The sequence below is a fragment of the Rhinoraja longicauda genome, chromosome 16, assembly GCF_053455715.1.
Source record: "Rhinoraja longicauda isolate Sanriku21f chromosome 16, sRhiLon1.1, whole genome shotgun sequence".
NCBI classification, from domain to species: domain Eukaryota; kingdom Metazoa; phylum Chordata; class Chondrichthyes; order Rajiformes; family Arhynchobatidae; genus Rhinoraja; species Rhinoraja longicauda.
Window position 1 is genome coordinate 41,366,425 of NC_135968.1, and position 23,901 is coordinate 41,390,325.

At 43.7% G+C, this 23,901-nt stretch overlaps 1 protein-coding gene across 4 annotated transcripts in view; it reads right to left on the bottom strand.

Annotated features, from left to right (window-relative positions):
* Window positions 1-17,088: 17,088 nt before the first annotated feature.
* The window catches only part of cfap46 (cilia and flagella associated protein 46), a 188,671-nt gene continuing 181,858 nt past the window's right edge, over window positions 17,089-23,901 (bottom strand). For 3 of the 4 annotated variants that reach the window (XM_078413696.1, XM_078413695.1, XM_078413698.1), the window contains 2 exons: window positions 21,360-21,476; window positions 17,089-17,588 (listed from right to left, as the gene is read on the bottom strand). In XM_078413696.1, the coding sequence (XP_078269822.1) occupies window positions 17,476-17,588; window positions 21,360-21,476 (230 nt within the window). In that variant the 3' untranslated portion in view covers window positions 17,089-17,475. Of the gene's footprint in view, window positions 17,589-19,858; window positions 20,047-21,359; window positions 21,477-23,901 lie in introns of all 4 variants that reach the window. The other variant, XR_013548319.1, reaches the window with a different exon arrangement.

Sequence of the window (23,901 nt, forward strand, 5' to 3'; positions counted from 1 at the left end):
TTTCAATTATGACATATTTGGGACAATGTCATCAATTGCATATCTTTGGTCAAAATTTTTATTGCTGAAGGAAATAAATGACAGAACAAATTTCATTGTTTTCTCATGAATAGGTCAAGCCTCTGAGCAACTGTTAACAAGATTCCCAATAACAAGATAATTCAGATTTCCATTAGAGATAATAATTAAAGAACACATTTGTCAGCATCCAGCTCCTCTCACTGGAGATGTATTGCAATAAAGGCTGTTTCTGGCATTCTGCCATAATTCCAGCAAAGTCCAATAATATTCTCCACACAAGAAATAAATAAAACTCGGCCATCAATATGTAAACAAAATTAATGTTTCAGGTCCTTGACCATCCATCAGACAAGAAAAGTTAAAAGAAAAATAAGACCAAGAGAAGGGAGGTGAGAAGAAAGAAGATAGACGATAACGTTTTCTCCGAGATCTTCGGTTTCCTCCCACACTCCAAAGACGTACAGGTATGTAGGTTAATTGGTTGGGTAAATGTAAAAATTGTCCCTAGTGGGTGTAGGATAGTGTTAATGTGCGGGGATCGCTGGGCGGCACGGACTTGGTGGGCCGAAAAGGCCTGTTTCCGGCTGTATATATATGATATGATATGATGATATGAATGGTAGAAGGCAAAAAAGGAACTGCAAAGTAACGGAGCAAATTATAGAAACAAAAAAATATTGAGAGGATGCACAAAAGGTTTAGGAGAATCTTTTTCGTAAATTGCTGATTCAGTGTTGGATCAGGAAGGCTGTAATGCGCCAAGGTGTGCCTAGGTGAAAGGTGAGGTGGCTGAGCTGGGTTAGTATCGGAGAGAGGTTGAGTAGAAATTGGATGGAAAATTAAAATGTCAGGTGACTGGAAGTTTACCTTCACACACAACCTCAAGAGGGATCACCTATTCTGCTGGGTAGACACAAGAGTAACTCAGCGGGACAGGCAGCATCTCTGGAGAGAAGGAATGGGTGATGTTCCGTTTTGTGTCTACCTTCCATTTAAACCAGCATCTGCAGTTCTTTCCTTCACCTATTCTGCTGTCAGACAGACATCAGGAATTCTCATGCCTGCTCTTGAAATTCCTTCTCAATCAAATAATGCCATCCAAGTCAAAGGCATAGTTTAGCTTAGGGATACAGAATGGAAACAATGGCCAACCATCCATCACCTGTTCACACCATTTCTATATGTTGTCCCACTTTCAAATCCACTCCCTGCCCACTAGGGGCAATTTACAGAGGCCAAATACCCTACAAACCTGCATGTCTTGGGGATAGAGGAGGAAAATAGGCAAACTCCACACATACAGCTTCTGAGGACAGGATTGATCTCGGGTCTGATGGTATGAGGTGGCAGCTCCCCCAGCTCAGTTGCCTTGTGATATGCCATGTGTGTTCAACACTTAACATGCATCATGCAAAAACAATGTGTGGTGTACAAGTCAATAGACAATAGACAATAGGTGCAGGAGTAGGCCATTCAGCCCTTCGAGCCAGCACCGCCATTCAATGCGATCATGGCTGATCACTCTCAATCAGTACCCCGTTCCTGCCTTCTCCCCATACCCCCTCACTCCGCTATCCTTAAGAGCTCTATCCAGCTCTCTCTTGAAAGCATCCAACGAACTGGCCTCCACTGCCTTCTGAGGCAGAGAATTCCACACCTTCACCACTCTCTGACTGAAAAAGTTCTTGCTCATCTCCGTTCTAAATGGCCTACTCCTTATTCTTAAACTGTGGCCCCTTGTTCTGGACTCCCCCAACATTGGGAACATGTTTCCTGCCTCTAATGTGTCCAATCCCCTAATTATCTTATATGTTTCAATAAGATCCCCCCTCATCCTTCTAAATTCCAGTGTATACAAGCCTAATTGCTCCAGCCTTTCAACATACGACAGTCCCGCCATTCCGGGAATTAACCTAGTGAACCTACGCTGCACGCCCTCAATAGCAAGAATATCCTTCCTCAAATTTGGAGACCAAAACTGCACACAGTACTCTAGGTGCGGTCTCACCAGGGCCCTGTACAACTCCAGAAGGACCTCTTTGCTCCTATACTCAACTCCTCTTGTTACGAAGGCCAACATTCCATTGGCTTTCTTCACTGCCTGTTGTACCTGCATGCTTCCTTTCAGTGACTGATGCACTAGGACACCCAGATCTCGTTGAACATCCCCTCTTCCTAACTTGACACCATTCAGATAATAATCTGCCTTTCTATTCTTACTTCCAAAGTGAATAACCTCACACTTATCTACATTAAACTGCATCTGCCATGTATCCGCCCACTCACACAACCTGTCCAAGTCACCCTGCAGCCTTATTGCATCTTCCTCACAATTCACACTACCCCCCAGCTTAGTATCATCTGCAAATTTGCAAAAGTCAATAATGTCAATTTGGCTGGGCCCTCAATATTTGAATCAGATTCTCAAACTAGAGGATAGCTTTCAGATGGAAGATGCAATAATGCCACTGGGTCTTGCACTCCTGTGCACAACCTGAGTACACAAGCAAAGAGAGCTTTATGAAGAGCCATGATTCAACCTGTAACTTCGGATAGTAGACCACTGACATACTTAAACAACACATCTACAACTGAAATTAAGAACCATTTTGGTCATATAATATGACACACTTTAAAAAATGTGTTTTCAAGGTGTAACACTGACATGGTCAGAATCTAATGCAAACAGAATACTTGAGACTGAAGGTGTAGATATTACAGTAGCCCAAAATGATATAATATGTAATCATGAAAAAAACATACTTCTGACTGAGATTAGTCCAGAAGCATGTGGACGTTTGGCATAAAATTCCTTATACGTTTACATACTTGGCTAATAAATTAATTGCAATACAATATTTTCTCCTGCTAAATAAGGCAAAAGATAACATGTTTTAAGATATTGAACAGAAACTGGAAGATAATTGAATTTGATAGCTTTGAAAATAGTGAAAGGCCATGATTCTGGAAGAAGGGAGCAGGAGCAGTGTGAGTCAATTAAAGAATGCTTTGTTCTGTTGAAGAACTTACTTTTGCCTTCCAGTTTTAATGCCATGGTTTATGTAGTTTGTATGTGATCCTGTTAATGGCGAGGGTAGACTGTGTTTGCTCATTCGAAGTCTGATTTTCAAACATGTCATGTCATGTCATGTTATGCAAATGCATCTGAGACTCTGCTGGAGAATTCTGTCTAACAGTGACTGGTGTAGCTGTGAAATCTAATGGAGGCAGATAACATGTTCCCAATGTTGGGGGAGTCCAGAACAAGGGGCCACAGTTTGAGAATAAGGGGTAGGCCATTTAGAACGGAGATGAGGAAGAACTTTTTCAGTCAGAGGGTGGTGAAGGTGTGGAATTCTCTGCCTCAGAAGGCAGTGGAGGCCAGTTCGTTGGATGCTTTCAAGAGAGAGCTGGATAGAGCTCTTAAGGATAGCGGAGTGAGGGGGTATGGGGAGAAGGCAGGAACGGGGTACTGATTGAGAGTGATCAGCCATGATCGCATTGAATGGCGGTGCTGGCTCGAAGGGCTGAATGGCCTACTCCTGCACCTATTGTCTATTGTCTATTGTCTATTGACAACTGATACTGCAAAGTCCTAGGCGATTAAATTGAGTTTGACTTGTACTGACAAGACTAATTCAGTCATGGTTGCAATGGCCATCTGTCATCACAAGTCTTTTCTGCTTAGAAATGCCAAATGTTTTGGTTGCCAAGTGGAAGATGTCAACAGCATCTGTAAAGAAGATTGAAACAATCAACAAAGGTAAGGGAATTTGAAACGAAATATGAAAGGAAGACTTCATAGTTTGGAAGTTCATTCTGACAACAATGATTTGGGATTGTATTGCATTTATGTCACAAACAGTGGCATCAACAGACAGGCTTTCAAGTGAAAGTGTTGATTAACAACTAATGCATTGACAAGAAATTATACTGCCATGGACAGTTTAATGAGAGCAAAAGCACGAAGCTCAGATAGACACCATTGAATAAAAGGGTATTGCTATCTACTACTGTGGTGACCTACGTTATTAGCAGTTCAGCCTGGGAATGTTGAAGCCCAGATGTCACAACTTTCATGCTGGAAAAGACAAGTTCCAGGTTCTGGGCAAATGCTTCTACAAGTTTGAACCTTGACTCTATTTATGTGGCTCAGCAAAGACTGAATGCTTTCCAGCACATCTGCCAAATGCAGTAAATATTTCACAGCAGTCCCCATCTTCTCCTGTGCACTGATCAATGAAAATCCTCACCCAGCAACTGTAGCAAAGTGTGCCTGTGACCTCGACCTTCAGTGAACTGAGGCCTGGGCTACCCTCTCTCCAAGCTCATGCTCCAAATCACCAAAACGGTGGCGCAGCGGTAGAGTTGTTGCCTTATAGCGAATGCAGCGCCGGAGACTCGGGTTCGATCCTGACTACAGGCGCCGTCTGTACGGAGTTTGTACGTTCTCCCCGTGACCTGCGTGGGTTTTCTCCGAGATCTTCGGTTTCCTCCCACACTCCAAAGACGTACAGGTATTGACTGGGTAAATGTAAAAAATTTCCCTAGTGTGTGTACGATAGTGTTAATGTGCGGGGATCGCTGGGCGGTGCGGACTCGGTGGGCCGAAGGGCCTGTTTCCACGCTATATCTCTAAATCTAAATCTAAATCTATCCTGGAGACAAAAGCTGGAATCTGAAACAATGCCGGAATCGGAGGCTAAAGTCAGATGGCTGGAGGAACTCAGTGAGACATCAATCATCTGTGGTTGGTAATGAACAGTCGATGTTTTGGGTTTCGACCCTTTTTCTGGATTAGTCCAGTAACCAGGGTACACCAGTCCAGATAACGGGTCTCGATTCAAAACACACATTGTCCATTTCCCTTCACAGATGCTGCCTGACCCACTGGGTTGCTGCAAGAGTTTGTTTTTTGCTCCAAATCTATCCTGGTTGGTGGCTCTACAAGAGCTCCTCTGCTTTGCACACACTAACTCCTTCTCCTAAGTAAGTAAGGCAATAGGTGCAATAGGCAATAGGAGTAGGCCATTTGGCCCCTTGGTGGGGACGACCCCACCTTTCTTTTATGATCACGGCTGATCTGCTTCAGGCCTCATATTCTCCTCTGTGTCAGTTCCTAATTCCCGCTAATTTTCCACTCTATTCTCCACATTTCTCGGGGGCCAAGAATTCCAAACATTCACCATGTTCTGCAAGTAGTTTCGGTGCACCTCAGTTTTATCTGTGACAACAAACTTTCTCAACTGGTTTGCACCAACCCACTAAATTTCTATTCTCCTAATCTTTCAAATCAGCTCAAATGACTCCTCCCCCCCCTGACCCCCGCCCTTTCTCAATGGCATTCAAGCAAGGCTGAAACTCCCTGAAGCAGTGAAGAGTATAGAGAAGTACAATAAGAAAATTGCTCTGTATTTTTAATAGAGGGTATTATAAAAAGCTGGAGTAACTCAGCGGGTCAGGCAGCATCTCAGGAGAGAAGGGATGGGTGACGTTTCGGGTCGAGACCCTTCTTCAGACTGATGTCAGGGGAGAGGGGGCAGGACAAAGTAAGGATGTAGTTGGAGACAGGAAGACAGTGTTTCTAGTTTGAATCATGCTAGATTCATGCAAGCACCTTCAGTTTTTTGGTCTCGCAGCTCCAGAATTGATTTCTCTCCCCTTCACTGTGGCACTCAGTTCTCCAGACAGGTCAACTGCAATCAATGAGATTTCATCACCCAGACTGCAGCCACCACCACATTCAAGAGAGAGCTAGATAGAGCTCTTAAGGATAGCGGCGTCAGGGGGTATGGGGAGAAGGCAGGAACGGGGTACTGATTGAGAATGATCAGCCATGATCACATTGAATGGCAGTGCTGGCTCGAAGGGCTGAATGGCCTCCTCCTGCACCTATTGTCTATTGTCTATTGTCTATTGTAGCACTACTGCAACACACACATTGCCTTTACACTTGTCAACCTTCTCATATTTCCCCACTTCACATCCCCCTCAATTAAAATATGGTCGATGAATAACTTTCCTCAGCAGGTGATTGAAAATCATCTGCACAGCATCCATTGCTTTGGCTCAGTTGGTGCAAATTTGCTTCCAAATGGCATTCGTTGAGCATGTCCATGTTGTCAATGTGAGCAGTGCAACCCGCAACATTGAAAAGGGTGCTGGTGCGTCCATCGATCTCCAGTGCCTTGATGATCTGATGCAGAAAACTCAGTAGTTGATCATAGTGCATTACTGATTTTTCATTGTGTGCTGCTGTATTGGATCTCAACAATGCAGGCAGTGCCATGTGGTTACACACACAGAGGACGAAGCCCCAGGTTAGTGAAAATATTCACTGAGACCTGAGTAAGAGAAAAGCAGCAACTTTACTGTTGACAGAGCTCTGGGGGAAGAGTCAAGGCCCCGCGGTCTTGAGCACTTCTCCCTGAATGATTCTTACAGCTGGTTTGTATATACCCCAGGGTGCTCCTCGACTTACGATGGGTTTACATTCCGATAAACCCATTGTAAATCAAAAATATCGTGTCGGAAATGCATTTAATGCACCTGATAGACAATAGACAATAGGTGCAGGAGTAGGCCATTCGGCCCTTCGAGCCAGCACCGCCATTCAATGTGGTCATGGCTGATCATTCTCAATCAGTACCCCGTTCCTGCCTTCTCCCCATACCCCCTGACTCCGCTATCCTTAAGAGCTCTATCTAGCTCTCTCTTGAATGCATTCAGATAATTGGCCTCCACTGCCTTCTGAGGCAGAGAATTCCACAGATACACAACTCTCTGACTGAAAATGGTTTTCCTCATCTCAGTTCTAAATGGCCTACCCCTTATTCTTAAACTGTGGCCCCTTATTCTGGACTCCCCCAACATTGGGAACATGTTTCCTGCCTCTAACGTGTCCAACCCCTTAATAATCTTATACGTTTTGATAAGATCCCCTCTCATCCTAAATTGCAGTGTATACAAGCCTAGTCGCTCCAGTCTTTCAACATACGACAGTCCCGCCATTCTGAGAATTAACCTAATAAACCTACGCTGCACGCCCTCAATGACGTGTTCGGAAGCGAGCTGCGGCTCGTTGCCATTGCCCAGCGTTTACACCATCGTAAAGTCGAAATATCGTAAGTTGAAGCATCGTAAGTCAAGGAGCATCTGTATATATATTAAAAACCATGGCAGATGTTTACATTATCTGGGTGAGAGGCCGGTCAACCCCTTAGCAACTCCCTAGCCAATCAATCCCTTGGCGACTTTTTAGCCAATCAACCCTTCGCAACTCCCGAGTAAGTTAATGGTATTTTCAGTCATTGTGGCTCAACCGTATCTATATTTTGGCTATTGCAGGCACTCAGCATCTGGCTTTGAGACTTAGCTATGCACAATTCTCCACTGAGGCATTTAGCCAACAAAGTTAATGTTCAGTAAGCATTTCGCAGCATTGTCAAGTATCCCAACATCCTCTCTGGTTCTGAAATTTACTCCAACGCCACATATCACACAATGGACCATTTAAAGAGTTGTCAGTAACTTTCAGGTGTGTTACTGATTAAATGACCAGAATGAACTTCATTTCGTGCTCACTCTGGATGTGTGGCAGTCTTTGAGCATAGTGAAAGGCTGCATGGAATCCTTACATCAAGCCTTAAAGGCTTCAAGAAAACCGCGTTTACCACCCACCTGACAGTGCTTTGCAACAGGGGGAGAATGAAAAGGACATGGAATGCAAGCCAATCTGCCAGAAGAGGAAAAGAGAAAGAAAGGAAAATTAACTGGGAATCAATCGACTCACAAATATCCGCAAATATCCCCGATGGTGATGAAACAATGTGCAGGAGAGAGATGGAACACCTGGTTGGGTTGTGTCTCAAAAACAACCTCTGGCTCAACCTTTACAACACTGAGAAACTACTTGTTGCCTTCAGAAAGGAAACTCAGGAAACCTTGTGCCGGTTTTCATTGGTGGCTTGGCAGTGGAGAGAGCTAGCAGTTTCAAATTTCTGTCCAATAACATCTCAGATGACCTGTCCTGGGCACAGCACACAGATGTAATCAGGCAGAAGGCGGCCTGCATCTTTACTTGCACGGAGGTTTAAACAGATTCAGCATGTCACCGAATACTCTAAAGCACAGGTGTCAAACACAAGGCCCGCGGGCCGAATGCGGCCCGCCACGTCATTTTATGTGGCCCGCGAGAGCTTAATTGTCATTGGTCGTATATCTTTTAAGTTACAGACATTTTAAACTTTCAAACTTTCTTTTTCCAAGTTGCTGTGCGACTGACGGCACGGCCTCTCCTCACTCGCGCACACAAGATGGATGCCGTTAGCGGAGCCGCCCGCCCGCAATCACCGCCTCCCCTCTCCTCACTCCCCTCACTCTCCCACACCCGGGGGACACTGTCTCCCGAGCAGGAGGGAGATGGGCGGACTGATGGTCCTCATCCTTCCATTCCGTCCCTTCAACCCACGCCACGGTGTCCTCGAGTCCCCCCTTCCACCGATGGCGGCGTCGATGAGGGCCGCTGCCACCGACGGCCCGTCGCGACTTCAGACTGCGCGCCACCCGCAGTGCCTCTCTTCCCTCGCGACGCTCCCAGACCGGCCCCGCCCGCCTCAAGTAGTCCCACCTCCGCTGCCCGACTCCAGTAGTCCGGGGCTCCCTACTCCCTGCACGCTCGGTAAGTGCCTTTTGCCGCCAACGGGGGGAGGGAAGGGTGTGGGGGGGAGGGTGGGTGGAGGAGAGAATGGGATTATGGGGGGGGGAGGAGAGAGTGGGGGAAAGGGGGGGGTGGGGAAAGGGGGTGGTGGGGAAAGGGGGGGAGAGTGAGAGTGGGTGAGGAGAGAGTAGGGGGAGAGTGGGACTGGGGAGGGGGACAGCGGGGGTGGTTGGGGGAAGAGCGAGTGGGGGTGGGGGGAAGGGGAACAGTGGGGGTCAGGGAAGAGGGGGGAGGGGGGTGAGAGGAGCAGATAGTGGGGTGGGAGGGAGAGTGGGACTGGGGAGGGGGATGTTGGGGGAAGAGAGTGGGGAGGGGGGGTGGGAGGAGCAGAGAGTGGGGGTGGGGGGAAGGGGACAGTGGGGGTCAGGGAAGAGTGGGGGGGGGGAAGCAAAGGGGGGAAGGTGGGTGGGGGAAGAGGACAATGAGAGGGGGAGCAGGGAGGAGAGGGGGTGTGGGGGGTTGTGATGGGGAAGAGAGAGTGGGGGTGGGAGGGAAGGGGGACTGTGAGGGTCAGGGAAAAGGGGAGAGTGGGGGTGGGAGGGAAAGTGCTACTGGGGAGGAGGGTGGGGTGGGGAGGAGGGAAGAGTGCAGGTGGGGAGGAGGGGTGGGGGAAGGGGACAGCAGGGGTGGGGGGGGGAGGAGGGGGTGTTGGTGGGGGATGAGAGAGTGGGGGTTGGGGAGAATAGGGGACAGTGGGGGTCACGGAAGATGCGAGAGTGGGGGGTAGGGAGAGGAGGGATAAGGGGGATTGAGTAGGGGGTTGAGGATGCTACACCAATACAGGAGAGGCTTTGGGTCCAAGGCTCCTGGGTCACACCCTCTCCCCTTCCCTGTACCGCCTTTAATTGCGCTCCCCCTCCCCTGGAGGAGCGCGGCACCACAGTGAAGGAGAAAGAAGATGGCCGCTGGCAGGACGGTGTCAGAGGCTCCCTCTTCCCTTTCCCTTCCATCACCCACCCCTCCCCTCCTCCCCTCTCCACCCCCCCCTCCTCCCCTCCCCTCTCCCCCCCCCCCCCCAATTGAGATTCTTTTTTTTTTAAGAGACAATTTATTTTAAAGAAAAAACGCGATTTCCCCAGGTCGCAATGGAAACCCTACGAGGAACTTGTCAATGTGCTTACATATATTTTTACATTTATGTTAATGAATGTACAATATTTGTTCATTTCAATAAATAATAATCAAATGCAGACAGTTATTTAACAATATGTTAAAGATTAGTTACATTTATACAGTCTTACAGTTACAACCGGCCCTTTGAGGGCAACCATAATGCTGATGTGGCCCGAGGTGAAAATGAGTTTGACACCCCTGCTCTAAAGGGCCTGTCCCACTTAGGCGATTTTAAAGGCGACTGCCGGCGACTGTCATAGTCTTAGCAGGTCGCCGAAAAACCGACGACTGGACCCCCCCTACGACAATGTCTACGACAAGCTACAACAACCTACCACCTAGTCGACGTCAAGCTTCGGCAAGCTACCGACAACCAGCGACCCAATCGTCGCAAGTAGGACGTCCACCTACGACCACACAGGCTACAACCTATGACAACCGAAGTCAACCTACGTCCACCCGCGACAAGCTACGACAAGCTACGACCCTGTCGGCCACAACTGAAGATAATTCACGTCATTTTCACCTCCGGTTTTGGCGCCGATACCTGTCGCCGGTTGACGTAGGTTGACATAGGTAGTCGCCCATGGAATTTAGATTTAGATTTAAAGATACAGCGCAGAAACAGGCCCTTCGGCCCACCGGGTCCGCGCCGCCCAGCGATTCCCGCACACTAACACTATCCTACACCCACAAGGGACATTTTTTACATTTACCCAGCCAATTAACCTACATACCTGTACGTTTTTAGAGTGTGGGAGGAAACCGAAGATCTCGGAGAAAACCCACGCAGGTCACGGGGAGAACGTACAAACTCCGTACAGACGGCGCCCATAGTCAGGATCGAATCTCAGTCTCCGGCGCTGTATTCGCTGTAAGGCAGCAACTCTACCGCTGCGCCACCGTGCCGCCCATTCACCGAAGTCAGCACCAGTGACAACCTACGTCACCTGGCGACAACGTAGGACAGCGCCTACATCAGGATACATCAAGCTACGCTCATTGGCGTCAAACCCACTGTCGCCAAACTTTGAAAATCCAGCGGTGATCGGAAAGACGCTATGACTCTTTGGAGACGATTCACGACCGTACAGGCGACACCTCAGTGACCGTGTGGCAACAGCCTAGTCGCCAGTAGTCGCCTTAGTAGGACAGGCCCTTAACATCTTGAGATGCTCTTTCCAAAGTATCCTGAGTAGCTGCACCATAACCTGACACAGCAATTCTAATGCATGGGAATGCAAGAGATTGTAGAGAGGGCTGGACTCGGTCCAGTCCATTACCAGCACGTTGTAAGCATCTACATGAGGTGCTACTCCAAGAAGGCAGCACCTATCATCAAGTACCCCTACCATTCGGGCCAGACCCTCTTCTTGCTGCTACCATTGGGCAAGAGGTAGTGAAGCCTTAAATCTCTCAACAGAAACACTGCAACTGCATCGTTATGTTTGGAGACTGCTCCTCTGCATCCTGAAAAATAAAAGTGCTCCGAGGTGCTTGGAACAAAATATCACCAACACCAGTTTGTAAATAATGGAATAATAGTTTTAGGTTCACCATTTTGTGCAGCTGCTTTTTAAAAATCTATTATCAACAGGCCCAATGATAGACCTCAATCATACAAAACCTAGAATCAATTTCCATCCATTCAGAACATTGTTATAGGGGGGAAAAAATGTAATTCCTGAACCATTGGCTTACTTTTGATTGAATGAATTGATTGAATTCACCAACTGAAAGAAAACACTTACGTTTTTGAAAAGCGAGTGTCTCAACAATACATACAGTGCCCTCCATAATGTTTGGGACAAAGACCCATCATTTATTTATTTGCCTCTGTACTTCACAATTTGAGATTTGTAATAGAAAAAAAATCACATGTGGTTCAAGTGCACATTGTCAGATTTTATTAAAGGATATTTTTATACATTTTGGTTTCACCATGTAGAAATTACAGCTGTGTTTATACATAGTCCCCCCTTTTCAGGCCACCATAATGTTTGGAACACATGGCTTCACAGGCGTCTGTAATTGCTCAGGTGTGTTTAATTGCCTCCTTAATGCAGGTATAAGAGAGCTCTCAGCACCTAGTCTTTCCTCCAGTCTTTCCATCACCTTTGGAAACGTTTATTGCTGTTTATTAACATGAGGACCTAAGTTGTGCCAATGAAAGTCAAAGAAGCCATTATGAGACTGAGAAACAAGAATAAAACTGTTAGAGACATCAGCCAAACCTTAGGCTTACCAAAATCTACTGTTTGGAACATCATTAAGAAGAAAGAGAGCACTGGTGAGCTTACTAATCACAAAGGGACTGGAATGCCAAGGAAGACCTCCACAGCTGATGACAGAAGAATTCTCTCTATAATAAAGAAAAATCCCCAAACACCTGTCGGACAGATCAGAAACACTCTTCAGGAGTCAGGTGTGGATTTGTCAATGACCACTGTCTGCAGAAGACTTCATGAATAGAAATACAGAGGCTACATTGCAAGATGCAAACCACTGGTTAGCCGCAAAAATAGGATGGACGGGTTACAGTTTGCCAAGAAGTACTTAAAAGAGCAACCACAGTTCTGGAAAAAGGTCTTGTGGACAGATGAGAGGAAGATTAAGTTATATCAGATTGATGGCAAGAGCAAAGTATGGAAGAGAGAACTGCCCAAGATCCAAAGCACACCACCACATCTGTGAATCACAGTGGTGGGGTGTTATGGCCTGGGCATGTATGGCTGCTGAAGGTACTGGCTCACTTATCTTCATTGGTGATACAACTGCTGATGGTAGTAGCATAATGAATTTTGAAGTGTACAGACACATCCTATCTGTTCAAGTTCAAACAAATGCCTCAAAACTCATTGGCCGGCGGTTCATTCTACAGCAAGACAATGATCCCAAACATACTGCTAAAGCAACAAAGTAGTTTTTCAAAGCTAAAAAAAGGTCAATTTTTGAGTGGCCGTCAATCATCTGATCTTAACCCAATTGGGCATGACTTTTATATGCTGAAGAGAAAACTGAAGGGGTCTAGCCCCCAAAACAAGCAATACAGGCCTGGCAGAGCATCACCAGAGAAGACACCCAGCAACTGGTGATGGCCATGAATCGCATACTTCAAGCAGTCATTGCATGCAAAGGATATGCAACAAAATACTAAACATGACTACTTTCATTTACATGACATTGCTGTGTCCCAAACATTATGGTGCCCTGAAATGGGGGGGGACTATGTATAAAAAGGTAGACACAAAATAAACTCTGCTGTAATTTCTGCATGGTAAAACAAAATGTATAAAAATGACCTTTATTAAAATCTGACAATGTGCACTTTAATCGCATGATTTTTTTCTATTACAAATCTCAAATTGTGGAGTTCAGAGGCAAATAAATAAATGATTGGTCTTTGTACCAAACATTATGGAGGGCACTGTAGTAAATTGCTTATTTATCTTTTTCTGGGTTTTTGTATAGCTGGTGGAAGTTTCCTCTTGTAGGTTGAAATATTTTGATTTTATCAGGCAGCCAGTTGTTCCCAAAGAAACCCACAGAACAGCAGGTGGAACAATATAATCTTATACATTGAATGAAAATAATTTATCCTACATTGCAGTTGGAATAAACGCACAAAGTGGAAAATATTGATTAGCTGTATGTACAAAGAGCTGTGTGGAACTACATTGTAGCAGTGATAACTGGGGCGAGAAATTACATTTAATTTTCTCATGAATGGTTCAACGGACGTGCTTTTATTGTCACATGCACGAAGTGCTAACACGATGAAATTATTTTTCTTACAAATAGAAAAAGAATATTGTCGACAGGCCGATCCTCGGTTAGAAAGTGTACAGAGGTAGTCTACTGAGCCCACATGCAAGAGGCCATACTTTGGTGCCATTTTCAAAGTCCACGCTCTAGTTCGAATGAGCGGTGCCTGTTTCAGTCGAGGCCCAGGCTGTTTGCAGGCCTCCACCCATTTCCTTCCTTGAAAGCCACATCCCTCGTCCACCTTAGTTCCACGGGGATGCCTCCCACAGCCAACCACGAGGGCGCTGTAGGCCAGGCCCCGGTTCCTTCTCCAATACTACTTATCTTGCTCCTCGTCACCGGCTCTCTCCTCTCAGTCTCAGGGCTTCTGGGGGAAGGGTGGGCTCTCACTTCCAGGTCAGAGTTTCGCCCGGTCGAACGAGCAAGGGGCTCCCCGTGAAGCCGCGATCTGCCAGGTCTCCCATTTGGCCGCTGGGGAACGCTACCCTGAAGCCGTAATCCATCTGTCGAGGTCTTGAATTGGCCACTCCATGGCCATGACCTCCAGAGATTCTTCAGCCACATGCAGCAGACACTAGTGTTGAAGAGTGAGGATGATGTGGGCTTAAAGACAAATTCACTTGTTAGTGTTAAAAAAACAAACCAAGGACACTATCATGCACTAGTCAAAGTAAAGACTATACACGATTGCAATCAAGCTGTCCTCAGCGCACAAAGGATAAAGGGTACAACAATACTGCCATGTGTTCTCCTGACTTTCCCTTTCTGAAGACAATGACTAGCTAGGTTCCTTAATCTTAGTGACATCAAACTTAAGGTTGTTGTTGCAGCATCACTCAACCAAATGTTTTTTCTCTATCTGAATTCGTCACCACCCATGATTCAACCAACCATAGTGGTGTTATCAGCGAATTTATAGGTGGCATTAGAGTGCTTAGCCACACAGTCATGGGTGTGTAAAGAGGATAGAACAGGGCGCTAAGCATGCAACCTGGTGGTGAGTTTGGAGGGGACGATTGAAATGAACGCTAAACAATTGTACATAATTACTGAAGGTAGACACAAAATGCTGGAGTAACTCAGCGGGTCAGGCAACATCTCAGGAGAAGAAGGGCCTCGACCCGAAACGTCACCCATTCCTTCTCTCTTGAGATGCTGCCTGACCCGCTGAGTTACTCCAGCATTTTGTGTCTACCTTCGATTTGAACTAGCATCTGCAGTTATTTTCGTATACATAATTATTGAAGTGTATTTTTCAACATGCGATGAATTATAATAAAAAAGAACTGCAATAGAACTTTATACCAAAGATAGGCACAATATGTTGGAGTAACTCAGCAAGTCAGGCAGCATCTCTGGAGAAAATGGATATGTGCTCGATCCGCTGAGTTACTCCAACATTTTGAGTCTATCTATGCAATTAATTCTGTTTTTTGCTTTCATATGGCAAATTTAAAGTTAATTATAGCATTCAACTTTAGCCTGGATTTCAAACAATATACTGTTGAGCTTGTAAATAACCTTTCAGAAAAGACGACAGATATCGTCAATAGTACTATCCAATTTGAAATGTTATGTACTTTGTCTTGTTCATGATCACTCTCTCTTTAGCTTTTAGCAGCTTTACAAAGATGGATTTTATGCCCTCGCTCCTGAAAGATCTGTAATTCACCTTTGTTTTCTAAAATGACTTTTTTTGTGATTCGCGAGTTATAGTATACTGTATAGTGAATTGGAAATATGCCAATTAATTGAATTATGTTTGAGTTGTTTGAAGGTGTTGATTTTATTATATTGACAGTCTTCAAAATGTATGGTCAGGGTTGCTGAGAAATGCAATGCTAACTGCATAACTGACAGCTCAGAAATAAATACATTCAATGCCATGCAAAGAAACTATAATGAACTAAGTTGAGCAAATATTGGATCCAGAATTTGCTGGCAGCTGCAAGATGTTTGTTCAATTGGTCTGCCATCTCCTTGTTCCCTATGATCAATTCACCTGTTTCCGACTGCAAGGGACCTACATTTGTCTTCACTAATCTTTTTCTCTTCACATATCTATAAAAGCTTTTGCAGTCAGTTTTTATGTTCCTTGCCAGTTTTCCCTCATAATCTATTTTCCCTTTCCTAATTAAGCCCTTTGTCCTCCTCTGCTGGACTGAATTTCTCCCAGTCCTCTGGTATGCTACTTTTTCTGGCTAATCTGTATGCTTCATCTTTTGTTTTAATACTATCCTTGATTTCCCTTGTTAGCCACGGATGCACTACCTTTCCTGGTTTGTTCTTTTGCCAAACTGGGATGAACACTTGTTGTAGTTCATCCATGCGACCTTTAAATGCCTTCCATTGCATGTCCACCGTCAACCCTTTCAGCATCAATTGCTAGTCTATCTTGGACAATTCACGCCTCATACCCTCAAAGTTACCTTTCTTTAAGTTCAGAACACTTGTTTCTGTATTGACTTTGTCACTCTCCATCCTAATGAAGAACACCATATTATGATCACTCTTGCCCAAGGGGCCTCGCACAACAAGACTGCTAACTAACCCTTCCTCATTACTCAATACCCAGTCTAGAATGGCCTGCTCTCTCGTTGGTTCCTCGACATGTTGGTTTAGAAAACCATCTCTCAAACATTCCAAGAAATCCTCTTCCTCAGCACCCCTGCCAGTTTGGTTCACCCAATCTATATGTAGATTGAAGTCACCCATTATAACTGCTGCACCTTTGGTGCATGCATTTCTAATTTCCTGCTTGATGCCATCCCCAACCTCACTACTGCTGTTAGGTGGCCTGTACACAACTCCCACTAGCGTTTTCTGCCCCTTAGTGTTTCGCAGCTCTACCCATATCGATTCCACTTCCTCCAAGCTAATGTCCTTCCTTTCCACTGCTTTAATCTCCTCTCTAACCAGTAACGCTACCCCACCTTCTTTTCCTTTCTGTCTATCCCGCCTGAATATAGAATATCCCTGGATGTTGAGCTCCCAGCCTTGGTCACCCTGGAGCCATGTCTCCGTAATCCCAACTATATCATAATCATTAATAACTATCTCCACATTTAATTCATCCACCTTATTACGTATACTCCTTGCATTGAGACACAAAGCCTTCAGGCTTGTTTTTACAACTCTCTTACCCCTTATACAATTATGTTGAAAAGTGGCCCTTTTTGATTTTTGCCCTGGATTTGTCTGCCTACCACTTTTACTTTTCACCTTGCTACCTGATGCTTCTACCCTCATTTTACACCCCTCTGTCTCTCTGCTCCTGCTCCCATCCCCCTGCCACATTAGTTTAAATCCTCCCCGACAGCACTAGCAAACACTCCCCCTTACGAGGAAACATGCTGCCAAAGGTGGTAGTTGAGGCTGGGATGAAGGGTTGGACCGAAGGGTAAATGCATATAGTTCACTGGCTTTGGAAAGAAAAGTGTACGAAGCAGACACATTTTAGTAACCCTCATATCCTTTTTTAATCACAATAATCTGTTTGGCAAACAAGGAATATCAATATGGCTATCTTTACAAGATTCCTTCCAACATTGCTACTATTGCATCAAACTGCTGAAGAAAAGGGTTTTAAATGTTACATCTACCAGAAAATTTAGCCCAAAATTTGCCAAACCATTTGAAATAATCAAAAATGTGAAATCAATTAGTGATTGAATATGAACATTCCAATCACACAACAATATTTTAAAAAATGTTTAATTAAAACTATTAAATTTACCTAAAATATTTTTTAAATGAAAAAAAATGAAAGACAATAATTATTTAAGTTCTGGATTTCAAACAATTAATTCCCAAAGATTTGCAGTAACATATATGTAAACAATTTGGTTTACAATGACTCAGGTGACAATAAGATTTGGCAGTCCATAAAGTATGAAATTAAAAGCACTTTGCTGAATCATATCTTCAAGACGCTTTCTTGCCTCAACTTTAAGATCGTTAAATGCAGAGCCTAGAGAACCATCATGTAGGAAAAAAAAGCTTTTGTTAAAAGATAATTGGGAACAGGTACAACTTAAATGAAATACATTCATAACTATACACATGTAAAAATAGATGTGGATCATGTTTGGATCAAGTAAGTAAAATTTATTAGCATGGGATACCAAATACCATGCTAGAGTTAGAACTTCGTTATTACTTGCAAGACAACAACAAATGAATGACAATCCTAAATTGTAATTGCTTTTCTTTTAGATTCCAGTGCAGATTTGCCAACATGCCTCAATCAGTGGACCCCTTCACCTCTGGGTGATTTTGTCTTAGGTGCAAGACCACTGATCATAAAGGGCCTGTCCCACTTAGGCGATTTTAAGGAGACTGCCGGTGACTAGGCTGTCGCCGACAGTTCGCCGGGGTGTCGCGGGCATGATCGTGAGGAGTCTTCAAAGAATCGTAGTGAATCTCGGCGCGTCGCTGAGAAATCATCCGGTATGAAATTTCTCGGCGACAGCTGGCTTGTCGCCAGGTATCGTTGGTTATTGCGGGCGCTGTCGCATGCTGTCCCCAGGTTTGCTAGGTTCCCTTAGATGCATTTAGAAGCATGTAATATTGAATTAAGTAAAGTCATTTGAAGATACCATAAAATACTTGTGTTTAACCAATTTATTTACCGTCAGGCCATGTGACAGATAGATTGGAGGCGACAGTTTGATGGTCAGGTAAGGGTGGGAATTTTTGCAATGTTTATGGCCATCAGCGATTACATTTAAGTAGGCTCCCAACCCAGAAATGCAACCTAGAAACCAGATATGCATCTCCCGTGCATTTTCAAAGGATGCTCACACTCCGCACAAAAATCCATTTAACCACTTTTAAAATTAAATTTCTTAATACTGCTATTAGTAAACTGGAAGTCAATGCAGTTTATGCCTTGTTACCCTGAAGCTTGGTCTTCAAGTAACCTAGGCAAGATATTATATTTCAAAACTCTCAAGTAATTAGCAACTTGTCAGTGATTTCAGCGAAAATTAGGACGCCGGAGAAGCATTGACAGTTTGGGAATTTTGCGATGTTTCCGAAGACAGTCTAATCTCGACCTGGCTCGGCATTGTCGTGGTCATTGTTGTAGGGTAAAAGAAAATTTTGGCGATCTGCTACGACTTTGACAGTCGCCGGCAGTCACCTAAAACATCGCCTAAGTGGGACAGGCCCTACTTATACACATGTAAAAATAGATGTGGATCATGTTTGGATCAAGTAAATAAAATTTATTAGCATGGGATACCAAATACCATGCTAGAGTTAGAACTTCGTTATTACTTGCAAGACAACAACCAATGAATGACAATCCTAAATTGTAATTGCTTTCCTTTTAGATTCCAGTGCAGATTTGTCAACATGGCTCAATCAGTGGACCCTTCACCTCTGGGTGATTTTGTCTTAGGTGCAAGACCACTGATCATAACAAACTCAACATCGGATGTGGAAGAAGCAGTTGTAAAAGGAAGAGATTCCCTACACTAGAAGCTAGTGTCCTCTCGGCATCTCTGTGACCCGGATTATCCTTACATGCAGATAAGCTAGTACAAAATACTGACTCACATTATTTAAAAAAAATGTTTTTCCTTTGGCCCAACATAATCTATATCCTGGAGTTCAATACTTATCAGCATTCTGAGGATGTCTTCACTAGACATTCTGCTGCAGTTCAAGAACATAGGCTTCATCACCTTCTCAAGAGCAATTAAGGATGTACAGGTATGTAGGTTAATTGGCTGGGTAAATGTAAAAATTGTCCCTAGTGGGTGTAGGATAGTGTTAATGTACGGGGATCATTGGGCGGCACGGACTTGGTGGGCCGAAAAGGCCTGTTTCCGGCTGTATATATATGATATGATATGATATGATGGTCAAATAAAAGGCTTGCCATTGCCATTCTCAAAAAAATATATATTTAAAGAGTCCCTTGGAGGAGCAGCAGATTGAAGGCTTTGGTGAGAGAGAAGAAAGATTGTAGAAATGGAACCAAAATGAATGGTTGCATCGACTTGGTCTAATAGTTTTTCTCTTTTTTCAACCATTTACACAAAAGCAAAATACTGCGAGAGGCAATTTCTAGAAACCTGCAAAAAAAGTATAAATTGTTGAAAATATTTAGCAGCTCTGGCAATATCAACAGTGAGAGAAACTAAAATTAATACGTTTTAAGAAAAGATAACAGGGACAGATGCCGGTTTTTGGGATGTAAAATCAAAGTGATTTGCGAATATGAGAACTCACTTTATTCGTGTGATGTTAAATTTGAGCTGCTTCTTCTGAAATATTATTCTGGAGCTTGTCTGCAGTAGTATGACTCGGACCACACATCATACTGTTCCACATAAACATTATTGGGATTGAAACAATTGCCTGATGGTTTTTCTATGATTGTTTTGAGAATCATGTGGACAGATTTGAAGCCAGTGGCACTAAAGCAGTACGGGCAGAGTGGATCCACAATGGATAAAGAACAGAAAGCAAAATAGTATTATTGAATGGTAGCTTGAGGCTGAAGGGAAGCATATCATGGTTTACTTTAAGGGTCAACAATGAAAACACTGTTTATTTTAATATATGTTTCGTTGTATTCCCCCTTGAATACAAAAAGGGTGCAATTTCACAGCATGCAGATGTTAAAAGTCAGAAAAATAGTAGACAATAAGAGTAATCCAGGAACAAATATAAAAATAAAAATATCACTTTTCTGAAAATGTGAAAACAGCAGAAAATGCGTGAAGTGTTCGTTAGGCCGGGCAGCGGTTTTAGAGAAAGAAAAATGTCATTTTTCAGTCCAATGATCTTTTGTTGGACCTTGCTGAAATTCATTCTTAAAAAAGGTCAAAGGCAGAAAAGCGAGAGTAATGAAAAAAAACCCCAGATGTTCTGGGAACGAATACAAAGCACGAGTAATTAATTGACAAAGACTGGCGGTAAAAACCAAAAGCAACAAAATACAGAAGATGGATCTGAAGAATCCATTGCCTGAAAAAAAAAAATTCAGGGTCGCGGTTTGGATCAGAAGGTGCAAAAAAACTAAATTGTTGGAGGAACTCAGCAGGTCAGGCAGTGTCTGTGAAAGCAGAGGGACAGTTGATGGTTTGGGTTAAGATGTCTGTATCAGGACTGAGGATGCAATAGGGCGATAACCAATGTCAAGAGATGAGAGGGGGAGGTGATGCAGGAGCTGGCAGGTTTTTAGGTGACCTGTGAGGAGGGAGGCCAGGCTGGAAGAAAGGAGGGTGGAGGTAGAGGCAGAGGCTGGAAGATGATGTGGAGACAACAACTGGCAGCAGATTAGGAAGGGGATAGGAGGCCCAGTGGGTTCGCTGTGAGGATGAAAGGCAGATGTATCCAGGCGGGGGAGGGTAAACTGGCAGGGTAATGGGGCTGGGGAAAATGGGAGATTGGACAGGGAATTGAAAAAACCTGGGTGGGTCAGAAGGAGAGAGAAAGGAACAAATAGGAATGGGATAAAGAATGCGAAGCAACACAAAGCTCAGGCCAAACATCTGGACAAGACCGATTTAATTACCCAAAATGTTGAATTTTTCCAATGTAAAGGTGATTGCTTTATAAGTGACAAATGCATTACTGTCTCCTTCTTATCTAAGATTTTTGACTATCCCTCCAACTACAATTGTGGCACTTAACTGTTGCTTCAGAGTACATATCACCTTAAAAATACAAATTGAACTGCATACATTGACGGTTACGTTTATTCAATGCTTTCAATAAAACACACCTTTAATGCATGGATCCTCAGCAGGAAATACAATATCATTTTTAGAAGCATTGCTTCTTCCAGTTTTGCTGATTTCAAGGATTACTTGACCAGTTGATTTGCCAAATTCCAACAAATCTGAAATAAAATAATATCTTTACTCCTAATTTATTCAGTAAATGTACAGTATGTTCATGTCCAAATTGATTAAAACTAAAAACTAAACCAGACTTTCCTGCTCCCTCTCCACTTGCACACTATGTTGCAGTGACACAGCTGAGTCGACCTACGATGGCACTGACTTTCTCCGCCAGGCCGTTTACTATGATTGGAAGAAGCTCCATTTTAAAACTGTTCTCAGCAGCAACTGCTTGAGATGGAGCCTAGAAAAATCAACAATAGGTGCAGGCTTTTCAGCCCCACTTTTACCTGGGATCTTTCATACCAATGAGAGTGAACATTCTGAGATTCTGATTCAAACATTGGCTATATTTATGCCAGTTGATCAAAGTGATGATCTTTGCGTGGTGTGGGACCTCAGGAAGCATTGTATCTGCAGAAACCCCCAAATGTAAGGTTGATACTTTCTCCCCTTGGCTAGTTGTTCCAGTTTCCTTCACATCCCAAAGAATCGCATTTATCGCAAGTAAACTAGGTTAATTCTCTCTGGTACATTGCCCCCTACTTGTTTGCAAAGAACATAAGTATCAAGGAGAGTTAAGAGCCTTAAGAGGGAGAAATACAAAATAAGGCAAGGGAAAAGCAGGACTAATAGGATAGTTCCATTGGGAATTGCAATGAATGTAGTGGGCCAAATACCTTCCTTCTTTTAGTTTAGAGATACAGTGTGGAAACAGGCCCTTTGGCCCACTGAGTCCGTGGCGACCAACAATCACCCGTATACTAGTTCTATCCTATGCACAAGAGACAATTTACAGACACCAATTAACCTACAAACTGCGTGTCTTCAGAATGTGAGAGGAAACTGGAACACCCAGAGAAAGCCCACGCGATCACAGGGAGAACGTACAAACTCCACAGGCAGCACCCATAGTCAAGATTGAACCTGGGTCACTGGCGCTGTCAGGCAGCACTCCACCGCTGCGCCACTGCGTAGCCCCGTGTTGCATTAAGTAAGTAAATTAGTATTGCAACCAAAAACAGACGATGAGAACAGCCTCTTGGTTTATTAATATTGCCCCCATCGTTGTCAGATACAGATCATTAGTTAGTCCTTTGCCTCCTCCTCCACCTCTTCCAAAGATTAATTGGAACCTAGCAAAGGGAGGAATTATTCTAAATATGTTTTTCCAAGCCCAGATATATCAAATGATCAAACATAGAATATACAAGTGTTAGAAGTGTTACATATGCCTTCTTAAATATCTTGTTTTAATATCTTTGAATGTTTGAGTAACAAATGATCTATGATCGGACTCAGTGATGGAATTGGCTTTATGCGCTCAATAATTACTTTGGTTACTAAATAAAGGAAGAAGTATATAAAAATAGAATGCATATTTCCACTAATTCCTTAATTTAAATTAACCTGCATTCTGTGGATATAGAAATGGGAACTAAACTATCTTCTTTGTGCTATATATATAGTTTAGGCAATAAGTTTCCAATGATGATCTTATTATTTATTAACTTAACCCGTGACAGCTTCTCTTTAACTTTAAATTTTGACTGGAAACTGGTTATCGACAAAAAAAATCCTTGTCACATGCAACAAATCATGGTTGTGTCTGGACTTTTACAGCAGCAGGTTTCTTCACCAACTTCATTGCAGGAAATGTCTTTGATTCTATTTATTTTACAAGGTGTGACAGAGTAAAGACTAAAAGAACATTTTAAATAGGATAAACATTGAGACAATAGAGAGGAATTTTATACCTGTTTTTCATGGAATGTGAACGATAATACATTTATCGCAATTATAGTTTTATACCTCAGCATGGAAATTCTGCCCACTCTATCAAAACCATTCATTAGATAAACATAGAATTTCAGACATTTTAAGTGACCCAGCTATTTGAAAGAATTATTCATTTAGTTCCAATTTCTTAACTTGGGCTTCAGATAAAGGGATACCATTCAATTTATTATAGTTGGACTTCCAGAAGATACAGTATTTGATTAGATGCTGCATCAAAGGTGATCTTGCAAAGTTACAGCTGATGATGCAGCATGTAACATATTAGTGTGTGCACGGTAGCGCAGCGGTAGAGTTGCTGCTTTACAGCGAATGCAGCGCCGGAGACTCAGGTTCGATCCTGACTACAGGTGCTGCACTGTAAGGAGTTTGTACGTTCTCCCCGTGACCTGCGTGGGTTTTCTCCGAGATCTTCGGTTTCCTCCCACACTCCAAAGACGTACAGGTATGTAGGTTAATTGGCTGGGTAAATGTAAAAATTGTCCCTAGTGGGTGTAGGATAGTGTTAATGTACGGGGATCGTTGGGCGGCACGGACTTGGTGGGCCGAAAGGGCCTGTTTCCGGCTGTATGTATATGATATGATATGATATGGATAAACAGATGGTAAGCAAAAATCTAGTTTCTG